Raw genomic sequence first — 23,705 nt, 5'->3', positions numbered from 1 at the left:
GGAACACCTAGCTGAGGGCAAGCACAACAGCAAACCACCCTTTCAGTCGCACAATAATAAGAGGTGACCAAAGGTGAAACCAATAAAATCTGCAAATATGCTTGAAGCTGAGGATGAACCTCAAATAGTAATGTCTGGACATGTGCAATATGCCTTCTTTAAACAAATATATCCCAAGTAAGACCAGTGGCTTTGTTACAAATGAAATTAAAGTGCTGGACAGGTTGGGTTTTAAACAAATAAATTCCCAAGAGTACATGGTATTTAATTCCATGCAGATGGAGATTAGGAAGAGATTAGGAAGAGGGGCAGCACGGTACATTGTGGATAGCACAATTGCTTCACAGCTCCAGGGTCCCAGGTTCGATTCCGGCTTGAGTCACTGTCTGTGCGGAGTCTGCACATCCTCCCCGTGTGTGCGTGGGTTTCCTCCGGGTGCTCCGGTTTCCTCCCACAGTCCAAAGATGTGCAGGTTAGGTGGATTGCCCATGATAAATTGCCCTTAGTGTGTCCAAAATTGCCCTTAGTGTTGGGTGGGGTTACTGGGTTATGGGGATAGGGTGGAGGTGTTGACCTTGGGTAGGGTGCTCTTTCCAAGAGCCGGTGCAGACTCGATGGGCCGAATGGCCTCCTTCTGCACTGTAAATTCTATGATTTGTGAAGCTCTCATAATTACAAGGGAGTCATTCGACAGTGGCAAAGTATCACAAGATCAGTAAAAAGGCGAAGGTGCCTTTATTCAAAAAGTGTGACAAAACACACAAACATACAAGCACAATAATCTTGCTTCTGTTCTGTATAAAATGAAATGGATTATCAAGTAAAATGATAACCTCCTAGGTAATGACACTCCGCATGGATTCAGAAGGTGAAGAACTTGCCTGGCCCAACTCATCAACTTCTTTCAGGCAGCCATAGCCCAACAATTTTGTGTGAATCAACATTGAAAAGGCTTTTGACAAAGTTCATAGCCGTTTGTATAGGATTTAAGCTGTAGAGATTTGGGGTAAACCTCAGGAATGGGTAAGAAACTGGTTGAACCAACAAGAAGGTTGTGTGTGCGGGTGGATGGGTTCGGTGGGAAGAAACTTAAAGCATTACACTTTTAAGTTTGCAGAAATAACCTGGCTCCGGTAATGCAAGTGATAACTTTCATAGATGTTAACCTTGAGTGCCAGTAGGATTAGAAGAGACAGCACAGAAAGTACAAAAGTTGGGCAAGTGAGCAGAATAATGGCAGATGAAATTTGATGCACCCAAACCTGAACTGCTGCACATTAAAATTAAATGATGGAAGACATGCGTAACACAAAAGATGTTGAAATAGCAAAGATGAAGCTGAAAGAAAAAGTGTTGCAATTGCAAAGATGAAACAGAAAGAGAGAAGAGTTTTCAGAAGTTTGACATTAAATATTTCCAACCAATGCAAAGTATCATTCAACACAGTGATTTTTGAGCTACATAACCAAAATGGTGGAAATGTCAATCCGAGGAATTAATTATCAAAGTTTAGAATGCCTGATCCACTCTGGATCTTAAACTGCAATTGTTCCTGGTTTCCCAGGAAATGAGGGATGTTGAAGAGCTAGAAGCATTCCATGCAAGAGGCACAACGGTGGTCTCCATTATGGGATGTTGGGATTGAGATATGAGAAAAGGGCTGAAGAAAATTGGCATTTCAAATTTGAAAGAAGGTCACTGTGAGATGATCCTGTGGAAGTAGTTAAGATCGCTGTGGGTTTATAAACATTAACTCTGAATATTACTTTAAATTGCAGGCAAATGGTATTTTTAGGAGTGATATCAGGAACGTTTTCTTCCAGAGAGCAGTTGGAGTAAAACCCTGGAATGTCACAATGGAATAACATTAGGAGATTCTCTGCACTAATTTAATCAAAAATAGACTGAACGGCCTTTTTCACCGGGGAATATTTTGTTATTTCCAGAGCAACAGTTGGCACATCAACACAGAATTTTGGTTAGCTCTAAATGTACTTATTTATCTGCTTATTTTTCTGTCCGACATCTTTGAGATAGAACAAAGTATTTTCTTTAAAGCTCAGACAAAGATATTGGAATGGAGAGAAACTTCCCCCCACCCACACACATACTACCCTTTCTCTCTCTCTCCCTCTCCCCCAATCTTGCTCATTGTTATTGATTTTATTTTCTACTTAACTTTGAGGAGTAAAGTTTTCATCTTTATTTTGTACTCTTGGCTTTTTAAAAATATCTTGGAATCATAGAATCCTTGACAATGTATGGCATAGAATTTATGAGCCTGCGCTAGCCACAAAATGAGCCACCCAGCCTAATTCTACCATTTGGACTGTCATCCTGCTCTTGGGTTGCATGTCCAGACACCTTTTTAAACGCCTCCTTTCCCGTTCCTCACTGTGATGCATTGTGTCCCTATTTTATGATCCTTTTGAAGATGCGTAATTCAGTGTTATAAAAGTTTAAATACCCAAATATGGTGTTTTAAATACCCAAATATGGTGTCTCAAATCCTGTGATATCTCCAGTGTCTATTTAGAATTGCTTAGTTAAAATGCCCTTCAGAGATATCATCAGCCTTTACTGAAATAACAGGAAATATGTTTAACTAAATCATGTGCACATGATTTTTGGGCAATAGTTTTGTTTTAGTTTGAGGTCAGAGGTCGACTTTTAACAGAACCAACTGTGTGAATATTGTGCTTGAATTTCAAATGCTGACTAAGGAATTTCCAATATTTTGATATCAATTTTACTTAGACAGTGGAGAAATGCAACTACACTGAACATTTAGACCTTTAGTTAAAAGGAGGATTTGTGTTTCTGGGGAGGGAAATGAATGTGGTTGCGTTTCCTGTCTGAAACTAAGGAGTGAATAACAACAGAACCGCGACTTAGAGGCGTAAGTTTCATGTTCCTGAAAGCGACTTTATTTTTACAGCAATGTTCACAACAGATAGTCACAAGAACACCAAAAGGTAAGTTTGACATAGGTTTGAGAAAGTAGGTTCTGAGACATTTTTAAAGATTCATGACTTGTACATTCATTACCTTTTGTATTAGACAAGAGTAATGTGATCAGTCATAGTACGGGGAAAGCGTAATGCTGAGGTAGGTGTGTCAGGATTAGGAATTTGCTCTGTTCCAGCATCTGAATATGTAGAGTTTGTTTTCGTTTTTGCTCTGGTTAACATCTGTAATTTATGCATTGCATCTTTTCGCTCTGATATTCACACCATCCTGGCTTCTGGTTCCGCAGGAGTGAAGTGAGATCGGGACTAAATCCTTCGAACCAAAATAGACTTTTCACCGATTTTGAGCATGCTTGTTTTGCAGTATCGGTGTGGCAATCTCATTTTTGGGACTTTCCTCACTGTACATTCACTCTCTTCCCTCCCCCTTCGAGTGTGTAAAATGTTAGGAATCTTGCAGAGGTTAATATAAGGAACAAAATAGCCCCAACCCAAAATTGTATTCTTGTGGAATCAGCATATTCTGCTGTTTTAATGGTAAAGCTATTGTCACCAGCTCAAATAATTTACATGAGTAATTAGTTAAAGGATTCCTCATTTTCCTATAGTCCATAATGAGTAAATGCCGTTTTGTTACAAGATAGCAACTGGATCGAGGTGATAAAACAAAACACCCTTATTCAAGTACCGAGTCCATGTTGCTCAGGCGTTGCGACTGCTTGTAATGTATCCTGACCCTGTGGAGTCGCAACCTATGTATTCAAATAACAGTTAAGAAGAGCTGCATTTTGATTTTCTTTCAAAATATTTGCATGCATATGTAGTTGAGCATGGAACCCCATACTAGATTAGAATTTTCAATTCTTAGATTACAAACTGAAGATATGTTTCCTGTCCAGAACACAATTCTTGAGACATGGGATGTGGACATTATTGTACAAATATGGCATTTAGTCTTGTTGAATTATTTTTTAAGGTTAAATGAAGTTGAGTTACACAGTAGTAATTTTATTTTGCTTAAACCCCTTTCTTCATACAGGAGTGTTTAGGTGAACCCCCCCCCCCCCCCATTCCTTACTGCCAGATGTCAGCTTTCTTTCCCCTTCAATTTTAGTCTACACGCAGCATCTCCCCAGTAACGCAGTTTAGAACCAATTCTGAGCAATGCAAGACTCAATTTTACATCCGTTCCCAGTACCTAACAAGATTCAACTGCACAATTTTGAATTTAACTTTCTTTTAAAATCTCGCAAGCTTTCTCAAGCTCTTGCTCAGAGCTTATCTTGACTAACAATATGCTGTTTCGAATTGCACATCCTTGTCAACTTATATGCCGAAGAAAAATTGACCATCAACAAAGCTGACGTTGCCTCCCTTCTTAAAATATAGATATCACCATGAGGACACAAACATGTGAAATTAAGCAATTGAACTTTGATCCAGGTGGTAGGGATTATTGCAGAAAATAAAAGCTTATGGTAGAGGGGGTAAGATATTGGCATGGTAGAAGATTGGCTGGCTCACAGGTAGTAGAGATTAGGCATAAATGGGTGTTCTTCCGGTTGGTAAGATGTAATGCGTGGTGGGCCAGAGGGACCTCAACTGTTTACAATTTATATAAATGACTTGGATGAAGGGATGGTTACCACATCTGCTGATGACACAAAGGTAGGTGGAAAAGTAAGTTGTGAAGAGGACATAAAACATAGAACAGTACAGCACAGAACAGGCCCTTCGGCCCTCGATGTTGTGCCGAGCATTGTCCGAAACCAAGATCAAGCTATCCCAATCCGTCATTCTGGTATGCTCCATGTGCCTATCCAATAACCGCTTGAAAGTTCCTAAAGTGTCCGACTCCACTATCACAGCAGGCAGTCCATTCCACACCCTAACCACTCTCTGAGTAAAGAACCTACCTGAGGCTACAAAGAGATATAGAACGTTAAGTGGGCAAAGATCTGGCAAATGCAGTATGATGTGAGAAAATATGAAATTGTCCATTTTGGCAGGAAGAATAAAACAGCTTATTATCTAAATGGTGAGAGGGTGCAAAGGGATCTGGGTGTCCTAGAACATGAATCACAAAAAGCTAGTGTGCAAGTATAACAAATATTAGGAAAATCAATTGAGTGTATCAATTATTGCGAGGGGGATTGAATACAAAAATAGAGAGGTTTGAGACTACATTTGCAGTACTTTGTTCCGTATTGGGTACCTTATTTAAGGGAGGATGTTAATGCATTGGAAGTCGATCAGAGAAGGTTTACCAGATTAATACCTGGATCGGGTGGGTTATCTTATGAGGGAAGGGTGGACAGGCTAAGCTTGTATCCACTGGAGTTTAGAAGAGTAAGAGAATCCCCTACCCCAGAGGGCTGTGGAAGCTCAGTAATTTGAGTATGTCTACAGTAGGAATGGACAGATTTCTGATTAGCAATGTAATGGGTTATCGTAATAGTGTGTGAAAGATGCATTGAAGTGTCTGATCAGCCAAGAACAGGCTTGATGGGCTGAATGGCCTACTCCTGTTTCTATAAGAGGCAAATTGATTGAACCAGAAGATCCTGCAGGGTATTGACAGGGTTGATGTGGAGAGGATGTTTCCTCTTGTGGGAGAATCTAGAACTAGCTGTCACTGTTTAAAAATGAGGGGTCACCCATTTAAAACTGAGATGAGGCTAATTTTGTTCTGAGGGTTGTGGGCCTCTTTGGAACTCTCTTCCTGAAAAGGTGGTGGGAGCAGAGCCTTTGAATATTTTTAAGGCGGAGGTGGATAGATTCATGGTGATAGGTTATTGGGGGTAGGCAGGATGTAGTTTGAGGTTATTATATGATCAGCCATGATCTTATTAAATGGCAGACCAGCCTTGAGGGGCGGAATGGGCTACTCCTTCTTGATCGTACAGAAAAAAAATCTATGAACAGAGAAATGTAACACAAGTCCATGAAAGGCATTTTGAAATCCCAGTACTGAAGGGACAAGATTGGTGATCTGGTTAGCAGGAAGGGCTACAAAAGGCAGGTTCTCTATGCATCTCCTAATAAGTTTTACATTAAAATTGTGCATTGTGGCAGACATAACATTTCACGATTTACAATTAGTAGCTTTTAATCAGTTGAAGGAACAATGTGCAATTTGGTCATTTCAGAGACCAGCTATTTCCCTGAAAGTGGGCGGGATACTCCGACCCTCCCGCTGGAGAATCGCCGGGAGGCGGTGTGAATACCGCCCCCGCCGGCTGCCGAATTCTCCGGCGCCGGAGTTTTGGCAGGGGTGGGAATCGCGGCGCGCCGGTCGGCATCTGCTGGCAGCGGCCCCCCCCAGCGATTCTCCGGCCCGCGATGGGCCGAGTGGCCGCCCGTATTCGTCGGGTCCTGCCGGTGTAAATCACAACAGGTCCCAAGCGGCGGGACCTGGCACCACGGGTGGCCTGCAGAGTCCTCGGGGAGGCAAGGGGGCGGATCTGGCCCCGAGGGGGTGCCCCCACGGGGGCCTGGCCTGCGATTGGGGCCCACCGATCCGCGGGCGGGCCTGTGCCGTGGGGGCACTCTCTCCCTCCGCACCGGCTGCAGTCAACCTCCACCATGGCCGGTGCGGAGAAGAACCCCCTGCGCATGCGCTGGGATGACGCCAGCATATGCTGACGCTCCCGCCCAAACGCCAACTCCCGCCGGCCGGCGGAGGCCCTTCGGCGCTGGCTGGCATGGCGCCAAGCCCTTCCGGCGCCGCGCCAAACACTCCGCCGCCGGCCTAGCCCCTGAAGATGCGGAGGATTCACGCCACTCCTCAGCGCCAGAGTGGCCCGCCCCACCGGTTCGCAGAGAATCCCGCCGAGGATCTCTCATCGTCCTTCAATATCAAACTCCCAAGCCGACATCCTCCTGCAGCACACCAATAATGGACAAAGGCATTCATCCAGACATATTTCTGAGATGTTCACTCCATGTCACTCCCAGCCATTTTACAAAACCAAGATTCAAACCCTTGCAGTACACGGTAGGACGGCACAGTGACACAGAGGTTAGCACTGCTGCCTCAGTATGCCAGGGACCCAGGTTCAATTCCGGCCTTAAGTGACTGTGTGGAGTTTGCACTTTCTCCCCGTGTCTGCATGGGTTTCCTCAGGATGCTCCACTTTCCTCCCACGATCCAAAGATGTGCAGGTTAGATGGATTGGCCATGCTAAAATTGCCCCTTCGTGTCCAAAGATGTTTCGATTAAAGGGCTTGGGTGGAGTGCTCTTTCAGAGGGTCGGTATAGACTCGATGGGCCGAATGGCTTCCTTCTGCACTGTAGGGATTCAATGATGCACAGTGGCACTCAACTCTGCTACCCTCTATTTGACTTGCTACACCACTGCTTTAATCCAGCTAAACTGGCACTTGTCCATTTCAACCTTGAAATCTTTTTTCCTTCCCACTCCAATTAATGCCCTACTCTCCCTCCAACTCGGCCTTGGCTAACGTTCGTTATCTCACATCGTTCCTTTTGTTTCACAGAATGTGCTCACTTCTCCCCGAGTCCAGCTCCTAATGGCCTGCCTCTGGTAGGAGTGGGACTGAAGGAAAAGGAGCTTGGCCAGAAAAGGCTGGCACTCAAACACTCAACTTATTAAATGCTGACTGCTGACATGTATGACTAATGATTTTTTATGACAGTTTGAGTACACCCAACTTTACACCCAGGTTCCCTCCAGATGCTCCGGTTTCCTCCCACAAGTCCCAAAAGACGTGCTTGTTAGGTGAATTGAACGTTCTGAATTCTCCCTCTGTGTACAAGCGCTGGAATGTGGTGACCAGAGGATTTTCACAGTAACTTCATTGCAGTGTTAATGTAAGCCTACTTGTGACACTAATAGAGATTATTATTATTATCACTAGAAGAAAAACGTGACTCTCAGTTACAGGATCCTTTCCAAATAAGATGACTTAATGGTTGAAATAAATTCTCTCTGGATCTTAAACTGCAATTGTTCCTGGTTTCCCAGGAAATGACGAATGTTGAGCTAGAAGCATTCCATGCAAGAGTCATAACGGTGGTCTCCAGTGTTGGGATTGAGTTATGAGAAAAGGGCTGAAGAAACTTGGCATTTCAAATTGGAAAGAAGGTCACTGAGAGATGATTCTGTGGATTTTTTTTTTTCCAATTAGGGGCAATTCACCGACACTGCACATCTTTTGGGTTGTGGGCTGAGACCCACGCAGACATGGGGAGAATGTGCAAACACCGCTTGACCTGGGGCCAGTGTCAAACCCGGGTCCTCAGCGCTGTGAGGCAGCAGTGCTGACCACCGTGCCGCCCTAAATCAGATAACTTATTGGTGACGTGGATAACCTCTACTGAATGAAACTCTACACTAACGTGGGTGGTCAGAAATGTAAAGTTCCCCTGCCCCATCCCCGTATAACCCCGCCTAACCGTTGGACATTAAGAGGCAATTTAGCATGGCCAATCCACCTTCCCTGCACATCTTTGGACTGTGGGAGGAAACCGGAGCACCCGGAGGAAACCCGCGCAGACACGGAGAGAACGTGCAAACTCCACACACAGTCATTCAAGCTCGGAATCGAACCTTGGTGCCTGGCGCTATGAGGCAGCAGTGCTAACTACGGTGCTGCCCTATTCATCCTTCTAAAAAGTGTAGAAGTACAGCAAAATAAGTCCAAATGATTGAAGTGGGTTTGCTTCAAATTGTTTTCAGTTCTGAATATTTTTGGTCTAAAGCCTTTTGGGCTGAATTTACGGGGCAATGTACTGCTCGCGTTCCCCCAGCAGAAAAGAGGATTCTGAGTTGACCGACTTTTTAGGAAAAAGGATCCCACTGAGATGAGCGTGCTGGGCGTGGCCTTAACAAGTAGAGAATGGGACTTTCTCCCTTCGCGACCTGCCAGCCAAAATGATTGCCCGGTAGCTCTTGCAGTCTCTCGCAGCGCCAGAATCCAGTAGTGAATGCTGCTGGAATTGCAAGCACCTCCACGCTGGGTCCATGGTGATCGGATCCAAGTAAGTGCAGGGATTGTCAGGCATGGTGCGATAGAACATCCTAGTGACTGGTGTGTGAGGGGTGGATTTTGGAGGCCAGATGGGGAGGCACAAAAGGGCTGGTGTACACACCTGGGGAAAATTTGGCAAACGGGAATGCCCCTGATGCACCCAGGGCATCCATGGTAGTCACACTCAGCAGGGTAGCTGTAAAATCTAACCCATTGAGTAGGATATGAATCCAGCATATGAACAATCACTTGGTGACCCATATCTCACTAATCTATAGCACAATATGTTGTATAAATTGGTATTCCCAGGCTGATTCCTGGGATGAAGCGGTTGACTTGTCAAAAAGATTTATGCCTGAACTCCTTAAAGTTAAGAAGAATGAGGGGTGACCTTATTGAAACATGAGATTTTGAGGGAAATTGATAAATGCAGATGCCGAAAGCATGGTTTTCCTAATGGGAGAACCTACAACTAGATGTCTTCTTAAAATTGGCAACCCCTTAGTTTCAAAATGAGGATGTTTTGAGTGTTGCTGGGCTTTGCAATTCTCTTTGACAATGAGGAGAAGAGGCTGGGTCATTGCATATATTCTAAACTGAGTTAGACAGATTTTTGATCCACATGGATTTTAGATTTATGGGGGACAGGCAAGAAAGAGAAATTTGTATTTCTTCATCTTTACACAAACTTGTCAATCTCTCTCGCGGGACTGATAAGCTAGACATGGGTTCTGTGGTTCTGTTTATTTGAAGATGCAATACAAGATGGCTCAGTGGACTTTATTGCTTCAGCAACCATTACTCGCAGGGTGTGCATAGCAGCAATTTCTGCATGCACTACTAACTGCTGGTCACATTCTGCTTTGCATTCTGGTTACTTGCTCATTTGCAAATTCCCTTGCAGTGATATCATGGAATTAAGAGCACAATCAGGTCAACCTTCTCGTATTGTTTGGCAGAAGGCCCATGGTGATGAATGGCCTTCTTATAATCTTAGCTACTCACTGTCAGGTACTTTAATTTTTGATCCTAATAAACAAAGAAATGGCCTTTGCATTGTGCTTGATTTTCTCTGTGGTGGGGCACTGGGGAATCTTTTGTTTGCAACCCTGATTAAAAAAAACTGGAATAACAAGTGCCCCTGCACAAAGTTTACTGTTTCTACCAGTTGTGCATGTGTTTTCTGGGTAGGTTTCCCCAACTCTGGTTGGAAGCATTCCTGGAGGTTTGAGCACAGTGTTCTGACCGATGTTTAATCACATGATGTCTGTAAACGTTACTGCATTTGTCTTCTAAATGATGGCTCCCCAATGGTCGAGTACTTTGCTTGTGGTTTTGTGGCATCAGCTGTTATGCATTATGTTCAGTGAGCCAGGAGACCGTCCGTATTCAGGCAAAGAAGAGAAAGGGAGGGTTGAAGGAGTTTAATGGAAGATGAAGGGCGGATTGGATCCCTAATTGAAGATGAATTGTCACTTTAAACTGAATTGCTTACTAGGCCATTTCTGAGGGCAGTTTAAGAGTCAACTGCATTATGGTATATTGTGCATAAGCCAGACAAGGTAAGGATGCCAGATTTCCTTCCTTAAAGGACATGAGTGAGCCAGATGGGGTTTTATGACAATCACATAATCTCATAGCTACCATTACTCTTAGCTTCCAAGTTTATTTAATTAACCAAGTTTGAATTCCCCACCTACGATTCAAAATGGAATTTGAACTTGTCTTTGGATCATAGCATAAACCCCTAGTTGCTGGGATATGTAGCTAGCTAACGGCTAACTAATAGTAACTCTGGTAGCATTCGAGATTCCCTTAAAATCACAGTAATGCAATAATTTGGGAATGCCCGAATATCCTTCATGCAACCAATAGTAGTCCTACAATTCATTGATATTCACCACAGCTATAATTACCCTGATAAAAGCAAATTACTGCAGATGCTGGAATCTGAAACAAAAAATACAGGACAATTTCAGCAGGTTTGACAGCATCTGTGGAGAGAAAAGGGAGCTAATGTTTTGACTCTGGGTGGCTCTTTGTCATGACTCTTTGTATAATTACCCTGCACAGTACAAGGTTCCCAGTCGCTGTCACTTTGACAGGCATCATCTCCTTCATTAAGGTTCTGTGGGAAGACAACAACTCTACTTGGAGCCTTAGCCAGATCCTTTCTGCAGTTTGACACCACACAGCAAAACCAACCAGCATCAATTGATCTGAATTAAACAGATCACACAAAAGCAGCAAACTCTGTTTAGGGCAAGTTACCCTCTGCTCACCTTCAACATTTCTAAATCACTCCGTGAGCTAGGACTCAAGTGAACATTTTAATATAATGATAGAAATAACAGCACAGATGGGGACCATTTGGTTAAGATGCTACACTTTAAATTCCTGCTTTTCAAATACTTACCCCACTTCCTTTTTATGTGATGGGATAAGTGTCGCAAAGATGTTTTGATTTCTGGGCGAGACCAGAATTGCAGATCATAAATATAAGATGGTCACTGATCTAGCAGACATTTCAGAAGAAACTTCTTTATCCTGTGAATAGTAAAGATGCTCATCTTGCTACCAATAGGTGTTTACATTTAAGAAATTACATGAGAACATATAAGATAAAGGAATAGGAGATGATGCTGAAAAGGGTTAGAAGTAATGTAGGAGGACATTTGTGTGGAACCTAAAAACGGGAATGGATCAGTGGCCTGAATGACTGGTTTATGTGCTGTACTTTGATGTTCTCGTCTGCCTCAATAGCCAATTGTGGGAAGGATTCCACGGTCCAACATCCTTCGGTGCTGTTCTGTTAGTTACTCTAATGCGAATCCGGGGTCGACGTTCTCTTTCCCATTCCCTGGTCTGCGACTTATTGCTGGTGAAACAATGTTATGTGCTTACAAAGCTTTGGAACCAGTCTTGTATGAATGGAACTTGGGGTTTAGAGATTAGTGTCAAAACATTGGTTTTGTAGTTTTGGATAACTGGAGCTGGATTCTCCAATTCTGGGCGATGTTCCCACGCCGGCTTGGGAACGGTGGCGTTTTACACCAGAAAACCTGGCACAAAACGGCCACCGATTCCCCATTTTGCTGGGAGATCGCAAGACAGCAGCGTAGAGCACCTGGCATTAGCTGCCGATGCACCCCGGAGAATTGCCTTGTCCGTGGCCGTGCATGCGCATGGCAGCAGCCTGTAGCGGCCCCGCCATGCTACATGGCAGCAGCCGCTTGCGGACCTGGCCCGCAAAATAGTCCCATCCTTCGGCCGACTCGCGTGCCCCAGAACACCCCTCCACCCCAGTGCCTCCAGCCCCTAATAATGTCCCTCCCTGCCCGCGGATCGGCCCTCCCCCGACTGTGGGGGTGCTGGACTGAGTCCGCAGCCGCCACGCCCAGTTCCCGACAGGTGAGACCACGAGAGATCCACGCCATCGGGAACTCGGCCGCTCGGGGGCAGAGTATCGGGGGGGCGGGCCTCAGGCAATATCCCAAGGCTTTGGAAGGGTTGAGCATTGCGAAAGTGGCGCCGCCCCCGATTTTGTCGCAAACTTGGATTCTCCGGCTGGTCACCGAACGCGATTTTGGCGTCGGCGACTGGAGAATCCAGCCCCTGATGTTTTTGTTCTTGCTTTTCCCATCTTTATGGGGAAAGGGGCATATTTAGAGCAAAAGGTTAACTTTTCCATTTTTAAGGGTGATGGGATTGATCTTGCTGAGGTTTGTCTCCAGTTTTCTCATTGGCTGTTAGTTTTAGCTCAGTGGGCTAGACTGCTGCCTTGTGACACAGAACAAGGCCAGCAGTGCAGGTTCAATTCCTGTACCGGCTGAGGTGACTCATGAAGGCCCTGCCTTCTCAACCTTTCCCCTCGCCTGAGGTGTGGTGATCCTCAGGTTAAACCTTCAAAGGGCAGAGCTGCCTTTGGTCATCTGGGACTATGGCGACTTAAGTGTACGTAATGCGCAAATGAGAGAGTGAGCAATTTTATGGAATAACCTTTACACTGTGATGGCTGAGGGTGATGGGGAGATTGGCTGTCACTTACTATTCACACTCTTCTTGCTTTATATGTAATGGAAGCGATCAAAAGTTTCCAAAAGGTGGAAGAAATTTATCCTTTTTATTTAAATAAATATTTTATTGAAAATTTTTGGTCAACCAACACAGTACATTGTGCATCCTTTACACAATATTATAACAACACAAATAACAATGACCTATTTTATAAACAAAAAATGAATAAATAATAAATAACAAAAATGAAAACTAACCCTAATTGGCAACTGCCTTATCACAAGTAACACTCTCCAAAAATATAATTTAACAGTCCAATATATAATTATCTGTCGCAACGACCTATACATATTATACAGTATATATTAACAACCCCGAGAGTCCTTCTGGTTCCTCCTCCCCCTCCCCCCCCCCCCCCCCCCCCCCCCCACCCAATCCTGGGCTGCTGCTGCTGCCTTCTTTTTTCCATTCCATCTATCTTTCTGCGAGGTATTCGACGAACGGTTGCCACCGCCTGGTGAACCCTTGAGCCGACCCCCTTAGAACGAACTTAATCCGCTCCAGCTTTATAAACCCTGCCATGTCATTTATCCAGGTCTCCACCCCCGGGGGCTTGGCTTCTTTCCACATTAACAATATCCTGCGCCGGGCTACTAGGGACGCAAAGGCCAAAACATCGGCCTCTCTCGCCTCCTGCACTCCCGGCTCTTGTGCAACCCCAAATATAGCCAACCCCCAGCTAGGTTCGACCCGGACCCCCACTACTTTTGAAAGCACCTTTGTCACCCCCATCCAAAACCCCTGTAGTGCCGGGCATGACCAAAACATATGGGTATGATTCGCTGGGCTTCTCGAGCACCTCGCACACCTATCCTCCACCCCAAAAAATTTACTGAGCCGTGCTCCAGTCATATGCGCCCTGTGTAATACCTTAAACTGAATCAGGCTTAGCCTGGCACACGAGGACGACGAGTTTACCCTGCTTAGGGCATCTGCCCACAGCCCCTCCTCGATCTCCTCCCCCAGCTCTTCTTCCCATTTCCCTTTTAGTTCATCTACCATAGTCTCCCCTTCGTTCCTCATTTCCCTATATATATCTGACACCTTACCATCCCCCACCCATGTCTTTGAGATCACTCTGTCCTGCACCTCTTGTGTCGGGAGCTGCGGGAATTCCCTCACCTGTTGCCTCGCAAAAGCCCTCAGTTGCATATACCTGAATGCATTCCCTTGGGGCAACCCATATTTCTCGGTCAGCGCTCCCAGACTCGCAAACTTCCCATCCACAAACAGACCTTTCAGTTGCGTTATTCCTGCTCTTTGACACATTCCATATCCGCCATCCATTCCCCCCGGGGCAAACCTATGGTTGTTTCTTATCGGGGACCCCCCCAAGGCTCCAGTCTTTCACCTATGCCGTCTCCACTGTCCCCAAATCTTCAGTGTAGCCACCACCACCGGGCTTGTGGTGTAGTTCCTCGGTGAGAACGGCAATGGGGCTGTCACCATAGCCTGTAGGCTAGTCCCCCTACAGGACGCCCTCTCTAATCTCTTCCACGCCGCTCCCTCCTCTCCCATCCACTTACTCACCATTGAAATATTAGCGGCCCAATAATACTCACTTAGGCTCGGTAGTGCCAGCCCCCCCCTATCCCTGCTACGCTGTAAGAATCCCTTCCTCACTCTCGGGGTCTTCCCGGCCCACACAAAACCCATGATGCTCTTTTCAATCCTTTTAAAAAAAGCCTTCGTGATCACCACCGGGAGGCACTGAAACACAAAGAGGAATCTCGGGAGGACCACCATCTTAACCGCCTGCACCCTCCCTGCCAGTGACAGGGATACCATATCCCATCTCTTGAAATTCTCCTCCATTTGTTCCACCAACCGCGTTAAATTTAACCTATGCAATGTGCCCCAATTCTTGGCTATCTGGATCCCCAGGTAACGAAGGTCCCTTGTTACCTTCCTCAACGGTAGGTCCTCTATTTCTCTACTCTGCTCCCCTGGATGCACCACAAACGACTCACTTTTCCCCATGTTCAATTTATACCCTGAAAAATCCCCAAACTCCCCAAGTATCCGCATTATTTCTGGCATCCCCTCCGCCGGGTCCGCCACGTATAGTAGCAAATCGTCCGCATACAAAGATACCCGGTGTTCTTCTCCTCCTCTAAGTACTCCCCTCCACTTCTTGGAACCCCTCAACGCTATCGCCAGGGGCTCAATCGCCAGTGCAAACAATAATGGGGACAGAGGGCATCCCTGCCTTGTCCCTCTATGGAGCCGAAAATATGCAGATCCCCGTCCATTCGTGACCACGCTCGCCATCGGGGCCCTATACAACAGCTGCACCCATCTAACATACCCCTCTCCAAAACCAAATCTCCTCAACACCTCCCACAAATAATCCCACTCCACTCTATCAAATGCTTTCTCGGCATCCATCGCCACTACTATCTCCGTTTCCCCCTCTGGTGGGGCCATCATCATTACCCCTAACAGCCTCCGTATATTCGTGTTCAGCTGTCTCCCCTTCACAAACCCAGTTTGGTCCTCGTGGACCACCCCCGGGACACATTCCTCTATTCTCATTGCCATTACCTTGGCCAGGATCTTGGCATCTACATTTAGGAGGGAAATAGGTCTATAGGACCCGCATTGTAGCGGGTCCTTTTCCTTCTTTAAGAGAAGCGATATCGTTGCTTCAGACATAGTCGGGGGCAGTTGTCCCCTTTCCTTTGCCTCATTAAAGGTCCTCGTCAATACCGGGGCGAGCAAGTCCACATATTTTCTATAGAATTCGACTGGGAATCCATCCGGTCCCGGAGCCTTTCCCGCCTGCATGCTCCTAATTCCTTTCACCACTTCTTCTACCTCGATCTGTGCTCCCAGTCCCATCCTTTCCTGCTCTTCCACCTTGGGAAATTCCAGCCGATCCAAGAAGCCCATCATTCTCTCCCTCCCATCCGGGGGTTGAGCTTCATATAATTTTTTATAAAATGTCTTGAACACTCCATTCACTCTCTCCGCTCCCCGCTCCATCTCTCCTTCCTCATCCCTCACTCCCCCTATTTCCCTCGCTGCTCCCCTTTTCCTCAATTGGTGTGCCAGCATCCTGCTCGCCTTCTCCCCATATTCGTACTGTACACCCTGTGCCTTTCTCCATTATGCCTCTGCAGTGCCCGTAGTCAGCAAGTCAAATTCTACATGTAGCCTTTGCCTTTCCCTGTACAGTCCCTCCTCCGGTGCTTCCACATATTGTCTGTCCACCCTCAAAAGTTCTTGCAGCAACCGCTCCCGTTCCTTACTCTCCTGCTTCCCTTTATGTGCCCTTCTTGATATCAGCTCCCCTCTAACCACCGCCTTCAACGCCTCCCAGACCACTCCCACCTGGACCTCCCCATTATCATTGAGTTCCAAGTACTTTTCAATGCACCCCCTCACCCTTAGACACACCCCCTCATCTGCCATTAGTCCCATGTCCATTCTCCAGGGTGGGCGCTCTCCTGTTTCCTCCCCTATCTTCAGGTCTACCCAGTGTGGAGCGTGATCCGAAATGGCTATAGCCGTATACTCCGTTCCCCTCACCTTCGAGATCAACGCCCTTCCCAGCACAAAAAAGTCTATTCGCGAGTAGACTTTATGGACATAGGAGAAAAACGAGAACTCCTTACTCCTAGGTCTGCTAAATCTCCACGGGTCTACACCTCCCATCTGCTCCGTAAAATCTTTCTAAGTACCTTGGCTGCTGCCGGCCTCCTTCCAGTCCTGGACTTCGACCTATCCAGCCCTGGTTCCAACACCGTATTAAAATCTCCCCCCATTATCAGCTTTCCCATCTCTAGGTCCGGAATGCGTCCTAGCATCCGCCTCATAAAATTGGCATCATCCCAGTTCGGGGCATATACGTTTACCAAAACCACCGTCTCCCCCTGTAGTTTGCCACTCACCATCACGTATCTGCCCCCGTTATCCGCCACTATAGTCTTTGCCTCGAACATTACCCGCTTCCCCACTAATATAGCCACCCCCCTGTTTTTCGCATCTCGCCCCGAATGGAACACCTGCCCCACCCATCCTTTGCGTAGCCTAACCTGGTCTATCAGTTTCAGGTGCGTTTCCTGTAACATAACCACATCTGCCTTAAGTCTCTTAAGGTGTGCGAGTACCCGTGCCCTCTTTATCGGCCCGTTCAGCCCTCTCACGTTCCACGTGATCAGCCGGGTTGGGGGGCTTCCTACCCCCCCCCCCTTGTCGATTAGCCATCCCCTTTTTCCAGCTCCTCACCCGGTTCCCACGCAGCTGTATCTCCCACAGGCGGTGCCCCCCCCCCGCCCATCCCCTCCCATACCAGCTCCCCCCTCTCCCCAGCAGCAGCAACCCAGTAGTTCCCCCCTCCCACCCCCCCCCCCCCCCCCGCTAGCTCCCCCGCTAGCGTAATTACTCTCCCCATGTTGCTCCCAGAAGTCAGCAAACTCTGGCCGACCTCGGCTTCCCCCCGTGACCTCAGCTCGCACCGTGTGACGCCCCCTCCTTCCTGCTTCTCTATTCCCGCCATGATTATCATAGCGCGGGAACCAAGCCCGCGCTTCTCCCTTGGCCCCGCCCCCAATGGCCAACGCCCCATCTCCTCCACCTCCCCTCCTCCCCCCATCACCACGTGTGGAAGAGAGAAAAGTTACTACATCGCAGGATTAGTACATAAAACTCCTCTTTTCCCCCCTTTTTAACCCCCCTCTTCGCCCTCCACATTCGCCCCACCACTTTGTTCAAACGTTCTTTTTAATAACCCGCTCATTCCAGTTTTTCTTCCACAATAAAAGTCCACGCTTCATCCGCCGTCTCAAAGTAGTGGTGCCTCCCTCGATATGTGACCCACAGTCTTGCCGGTTGCAGCATTCCAAATTTTATCTTCTTTTTATGAAGCACCGCCTTGGCCCGATTAAAGCTCGCCCTCCTTCTCGCCACCTCCGCACTCCAGTCTTGATAAACGCGGATCACCGCGTTCTCCCATTTACTGCTCCGAGTTTTCTTTGCCCATCTAAGGACCATTTCTCTATCCTTAAAACGGAGGAATCTCACCACTATGGCTCTGGGAATTTCTCCTGCTCTCGGTCCTCGCGCCATCACTCGGTATGCTCCCTCCACCTCCAACGGACCCGCCGGGGCCTCCGCTCCCATTAACGAGTGCAGCATCGTGCTCACATATGCCCCGATGTCCGCTCCCTCCGCACCTTCAGGAAGACCAAGAATCCTCAGGTTGTTCCTCCTTGCGTTGTTCTCCAGTGCCTCCAACCTTTCCACACATCGTTTCTGATGTGCCTCATGCGTCTCCGTCTTCACCACCAGGCCCTGTATGTCATCCTCATTCTCGGCTGCCTTTGCCTTCACGACCCGAAGCTCCCGCTCCTGGGTCTTTTGTTCCTCCTTTAGCCCTTCGATCGCCTGTAGTATCGGGGCCAACAGCTCGCTCTTCATTTCCTTTTTGAGCTCTTCCACACAGCATTTCAAGAACTCTTGTTGTTCAGGGCCCCATGTTAAACTGCCACCATCCGACGCCATCTTGGTTTTTGCTTGCCTTCCTTGCCACTGTTCTAAAGGATCCACTGCAATCCGGCCACTTTCTCCTCCTTTTTTCATCCGTATCCAGGGGGGATTCCCTTCTAGTTTACCGCACAGTGTTTTTAGCCGTCAAAATTGCCGTTGGGGCTCCTATCAAGAGCCCAAAAGTCCGTTTCACCGGGAGCTGCCGAAACGTGCGACTCAGCTGGTCATCGCTGCACCCGGAAGTCGAAGAAATTTATCCTTGAAATACAGCACAGAATGCGAACTTGGAAATCCAGGAATATGTGATAACCTTATGTTATCCTTTGAGCTCTTTCAGTTTTGTTGTTGTTTGCTGCACTATGGCAAACTTGAATGTACCGGCAAGCAGCCTATGTTTACATCTACATGCTTCTTTCCACTTTTTGTTTCTTATATAGACTTGTGTGAATAATAGCAAAGTAGCGTGAATACATGAATTTAAACCTTTAAATGTGTGTTAGACCTTTTTTTACGATGACTCACATTTTACAGATTGTTTGTTTAAATGGACAGTCCATTTAAAACATTTGTGTTACTCCCCTGATGTGGCCTCCCAGCTAGCTAAAATTGAATTGGAGCATTAGGCAGCTGATTGCTGTCATTGATTGAACGTGCTGAGGCAAAGAGCTGCTCAACTTTAGTGCCAGCTGTTCAGTCAGTTAAAGCCAAACTGGACCTGAGCAAAGTCGAAATGATAGCGGTGACTAAACAGATCCTTTCTCTATTTCTATGCAGTCTTTGACATGGTTGAATTTGCTACTCTCCAATAACTCCTCCATTGTTTTAGCTAAAGAGACTGTCCTTGCTTTGTTTCACCTCTTTTATTAAAAGGTAGCTGGAAAATCGCCAGTGTTCATTTTTCTTCACACATCAACATGACTACATCTGGATCACTGCAAGGATCTATCCATGGGGCTCTTTCTTTAGCGCTTCTAGGTGCTGGCCCATGGTGATACCATCACTGATATGGGGTCAGCTGTCACTGTAATGACGCCAAATTCAGTTTCTGAACTCCTCCACCCTAAAGGTGTTGTCAGTGCAGAAACAGGCCATTTAGCCCAGCCAGTCCGTATTGGCGTTTTGCGCTCCACTTGAGCCTCATCCCATCTAAATCTACTATCTATTCTGTTCTCCTACACGATTGTCTATTTTCCCCTTAAATGCATCTCCACTAGTTGCTTCAACTGCACACTGTGGTGAGTGCTCACCTTTTGGGTACAGAAGCTTCTTCTGGATTTCTTGATGGCCTCTAATTGAGCTCTTCCTTACTAGAGAAAATGTTCCTGCTCTGTCTACCCACTCCAACAAAACCTATTTATAATTTCAAAGGCCTCTATTGTGTCACCACAAGCTTTTTTCAAGAGAAAAGAAAACCAGCCTGTCATTCCTTTCCTGATATGTATACTATGCAGTTCTGGTGACATCCTTGTAATTCCTCTCTACATCCTCTCCAGTAATTCCAAAATTCTTTTAAATATGGTGACCAGAGCTACTCACAGAGTCATCGAATTGTTACGGTGCAGAAGGAGACCATTTGGCCCATCATGTCTGCACCGACTACAAACGAGCATCATGGCTTGGCCATTCCCCTGCCTTTTCCCTGTACCCCTGCATATTGTTTCTATTTAAGTAATCATCTAATTCACTCTTGAGTGACTCAATTGAACCCGCCTCCACCACCCTTCCAGGCAGTGCATTCCACACCTGAACTACTCGTTGTGTGATGAATGTAAGGAACTGATATATATATTGTATTTTATATCTGTTGCAGTAAGGTTGTAGTAAAGCCTGAGTTACGGTATATATTTGTTGCAGTAATATTATTATAGAACCTAGGTTAAGGTATTCAGACTCTGTGTATGTTAATGCTGTAATTAAGTCGTACAAAATGAGGCAACTGTGGTTTCTAACCATTTACTTGTTTACATATAGAGGACTAATGGAACATTGTTGAGATTTCTGGAGATTCCCTGGAGTAGATAATTTTGTTTAGTCCTGGCTAAGCAGTTTGTGGAACTTTGTGGGATTATGATGATGTAATGAATGGGAGGAGCCAGGTCTGTCTGTAGTTTTGCAGTTTGATTATAGTATTTTAAGTTGAACAGTAGCTTTGCCAAATGCTGTTAGGTTGAGCAGAAGTGTACTGGTTCTGCTTTTGAAAGGGTCGCTCTCCAAGAGTTTCTACACAGCTAAGCAAGTAATCTGTTAACTTTATTTATAAGTGGTTTTTGAACTTTATTGTGTTTAATTGGAGTTAGTAGCCGGTACAGATAGTAAGTTCAAGTTTTTTCCTTTTGTTTAAGAACTGTTTAACTGATAATTATAAATCTACTTCTTTATTAATGTGGTTAATTCTGTGTTTAAATTAAAGTTTGTTTTAACATAACTGGTTATCACTCTTGGGGTGAAGTATCCTTTACTCACAGTTGAAACATTTTTTAAACATTGTTTGGGGTTCATGTTCAGTATCCTAACAAATGCTGGGTCTGGTCCGGTATTCTAACAGTTGTGTGGAAAAGTTTTATTTTCTCGCATCACATTTACTTACTTTGAAAATCACTATAAATCTGTGCCCTCTTGCTCTTGATCCTTTTATGAGCGAGAATGGGTTTTCACTTTTTAATCTGTTCATTCCCCTTATGATTTTGAACAGCTCTATCAAATCTCCTCTTAGCTTCCTTCTCTCCAAGGAGAACGGTCCTGACCTCTTCAATCTATCCCCCTACCTAACTAAAGTTTCTTACCCCTGGAACTATTCTTGTAACTCTTCAGCATTTTCTCCACTGCAACCACCTCCTTCCTCTTATAGTGTGGCGTCCAGAACTGTACACCGTATTCCAGCCAAGGTCTCATTAGTGTCTTGTATAAGTTGTGTCCTTCCTCTTGTATTCTATGCCCCTGTTAATAAAGCACAAAATGCAATAATAATCTTTATTGTCGCAAATAGGCTTACATTAACACTGCAATGAAGTTACGGTGAACAGCCCCGAGTCGCCACGTTCCGGCGCCTGTTCGGGTACACAGCGGGAGAATTCAGAATGCCCAAATTATCTAACAGCACGACTAAGTGTAATCTAAATATGTTTTGACACCGGTTTAGCGTAACTTTCCAATTCAATCCCTCTAGAAATAAAACTTAGTGACTGAATTGCTTTTATTATAGCCTTTCTAACGTGCAATACAACTTTTTATTGATTGATCTATTTGTACTCTGAGGTCCCTTTGTTCCTCTCCCCACCTAGACTGGCACTTTCCAAGTAATAAGTGACTTTCTAATTCTTCCAACCAAAATGTACTCGTATTTACCTGTGTTGAACTTAACTTGCCAATTTTTTGCCCGTTTTACAAGTTTTTATTCATGTCCTCTTGTAAATTTTTGCAGTCTTCTTTGTATTGACCACACTGCCTCCCAATTTGGTGATAAAGAAGTCTGAGAGTTGTGCACTTGCTGGTCAGGGTGGAGCAGGAAGAAAAGTCTATGGCATTGGTTTACAGTGAAAAGAAACTAATGGTCCTTCGCTCCTCAGGGTGACCCTGGTGATGTGTGACGTTTTGGCAGGGGTGAGATGTGAATCAGAATGTGAATTGAATGACACCACAAATAAATTGTGGTGGTGCTCTTGGGTAGTGAGCTAGCTGACTGAAGAGTTTGGCTACCGTGCAAAATAAATTGTTGTACAGTTAAGTCAGGAGCAAATGGAAAGACTTGGGTTGGCCAGGTGAAGTGAAGGCAAGAGCTGAATCAGGTCAAGCTGCACGACCTGGGTTTGAAGGCCAGTATATTCACGGCAACAAAACAAATGAGCCATCAACCTCGCTCTGGACGTGATTAGTGTATGAAGCTGAAGCAGTTAACAAGTCAATCAAAGTTGAGAGAAAATCTGTGTAAATTTATTGTTATTCATACAAATATAGTTTAGTTTCTCTTAACTGTACTGCGGAGGTTGCGGGTGTGGTTTGTGTTGCCAAGGGATACTGCAGAGGTTCCGGGAGAGGTTTGGAGTTACTCTCCTCATCTGATAAGCCATAAACCGGCCCCTGGAGGAGAATTCCTGTCTCTCACTTTTCATGCACTTTGCACCAGAACCCTATATTGGGTGAAAAGTCCAAGCTATTCCACCTCAAGCGGGAGCCACATAATGTAGTATGTGACCATATGGCCGCCACTGGAAGTCCCGGAGAAGTTTGAGTTACCAAGCGGGAGTGAGTTTAGGTATTGGCAGGTACAAGATTTTGCATGGAAGGAGCTTCCCTCGTTTCCCCAGATGCCAGAGTACATGCTGCTGGGGAAGTTGCTGCTCCCAGATGTGGAGGAAGGGGGTAGGGCGGGGACACAGAAGGATTGGAAAAAATATGGGTGGTTGGGGGAGAAGGGAACGGCCTTAGTGAGAGGTATTAAGCGGATGTGGGAGGAGCATTTGGGGATTGAGATGGGATGGGGAGTTTGGAGTGAAGTAATGTGCCGGGTCAACTCAACCTCCTGCGCAAGGTGGTGCATAGGACCCATATGCCTTTGGCCTAGATGTGTGGGTTCTTGCCGGGAGTGGCGAGAGGTGTGGGAGGGGTCCAACAAATTGTTCTCACATGTTGTTGGAGGGAGGGGGGTGTACAAAATTGGAAAGCTTCAGGAAGGCGGTGTTTGAGAGTCTGTCGGGGATTATGGGGGTGAAGTTGACACCGGACCCTATGATGACGATTTTTGGGGTGTCGGAAATGCCAGGTGTGTAGAAGAGGAAGCGGGCTGATGTCAAGGCCTTTGTCTCTCTGCCTGCGATGGATTAATTTAAATTGGAGGTCTGCAGTGTCACCGGGGGTCGCGGAGTGGGTAGGGGACCTATAGGAGTTCCTCAGGTTGGAGAAAATTAAGTCTGCCCTCAGGGGTTCGGGGGAGGGGTATGTAGTATGGTGGAGGCTGTTCCTGTCCATGTTTGGGGACTTGTTCGTGGTGGGGTTGTGGAGTGGGGGATTAAAAGGGGGAAAATTGAACAAACTGAATCTACTATATTTTGATGGTGTTATGTGATGTTTTGTCATGGGTGGCACGGTGTCATAGTGGTTAGCACTGTTGCCTCACGACGCTGAGGTTCCAGGTTCAATCCCGGCCCTGGGTCACTGTCTGTGTGGAATTTGCACATT

The 23,705-nt window shown here is 46.0% G+C and overlaps 1 protein-coding gene across 2 annotated transcripts in view; it reads left to right on the top strand.

The window, feature by feature from the left end:
* LOC140427801 (uncharacterized) overlaps positions 1–23,705 on the top strand; it is a 120,002-nt gene that overhangs the window by 23,156 nt on the left and 73,141 nt on the right. The window contains exon 1 of one of the 2 annotated variants that reach the window (XM_072513470.1): positions 2,885–2,975. The exons of the other annotated variant lie outside the window; for it this stretch is intronic. Coding sequence (XP_072369571.1) covers positions 2,941–2,975 — 35 coding nt within the window. The 5' untranslated portion in view covers positions 2,885–2,940. Of the gene's footprint in view, positions 1–2,884; positions 2,976–23,705 lie in introns of those variants that run through there. 2 annotated transcript variants of the gene reach the window in all.

Source organism: Scyliorhinus torazame, chromosome 8 (assembly GCF_047496885.1).
Source record: "Scyliorhinus torazame isolate Kashiwa2021f chromosome 8, sScyTor2.1, whole genome shotgun sequence".
Taxonomy (NCBI): domain Eukaryota; kingdom Metazoa; phylum Chordata; class Chondrichthyes; order Carcharhiniformes; family Scyliorhinidae; genus Scyliorhinus; species Scyliorhinus torazame.
This window is presented reverse-complemented; position numbering and strand designations above follow the sequence as displayed.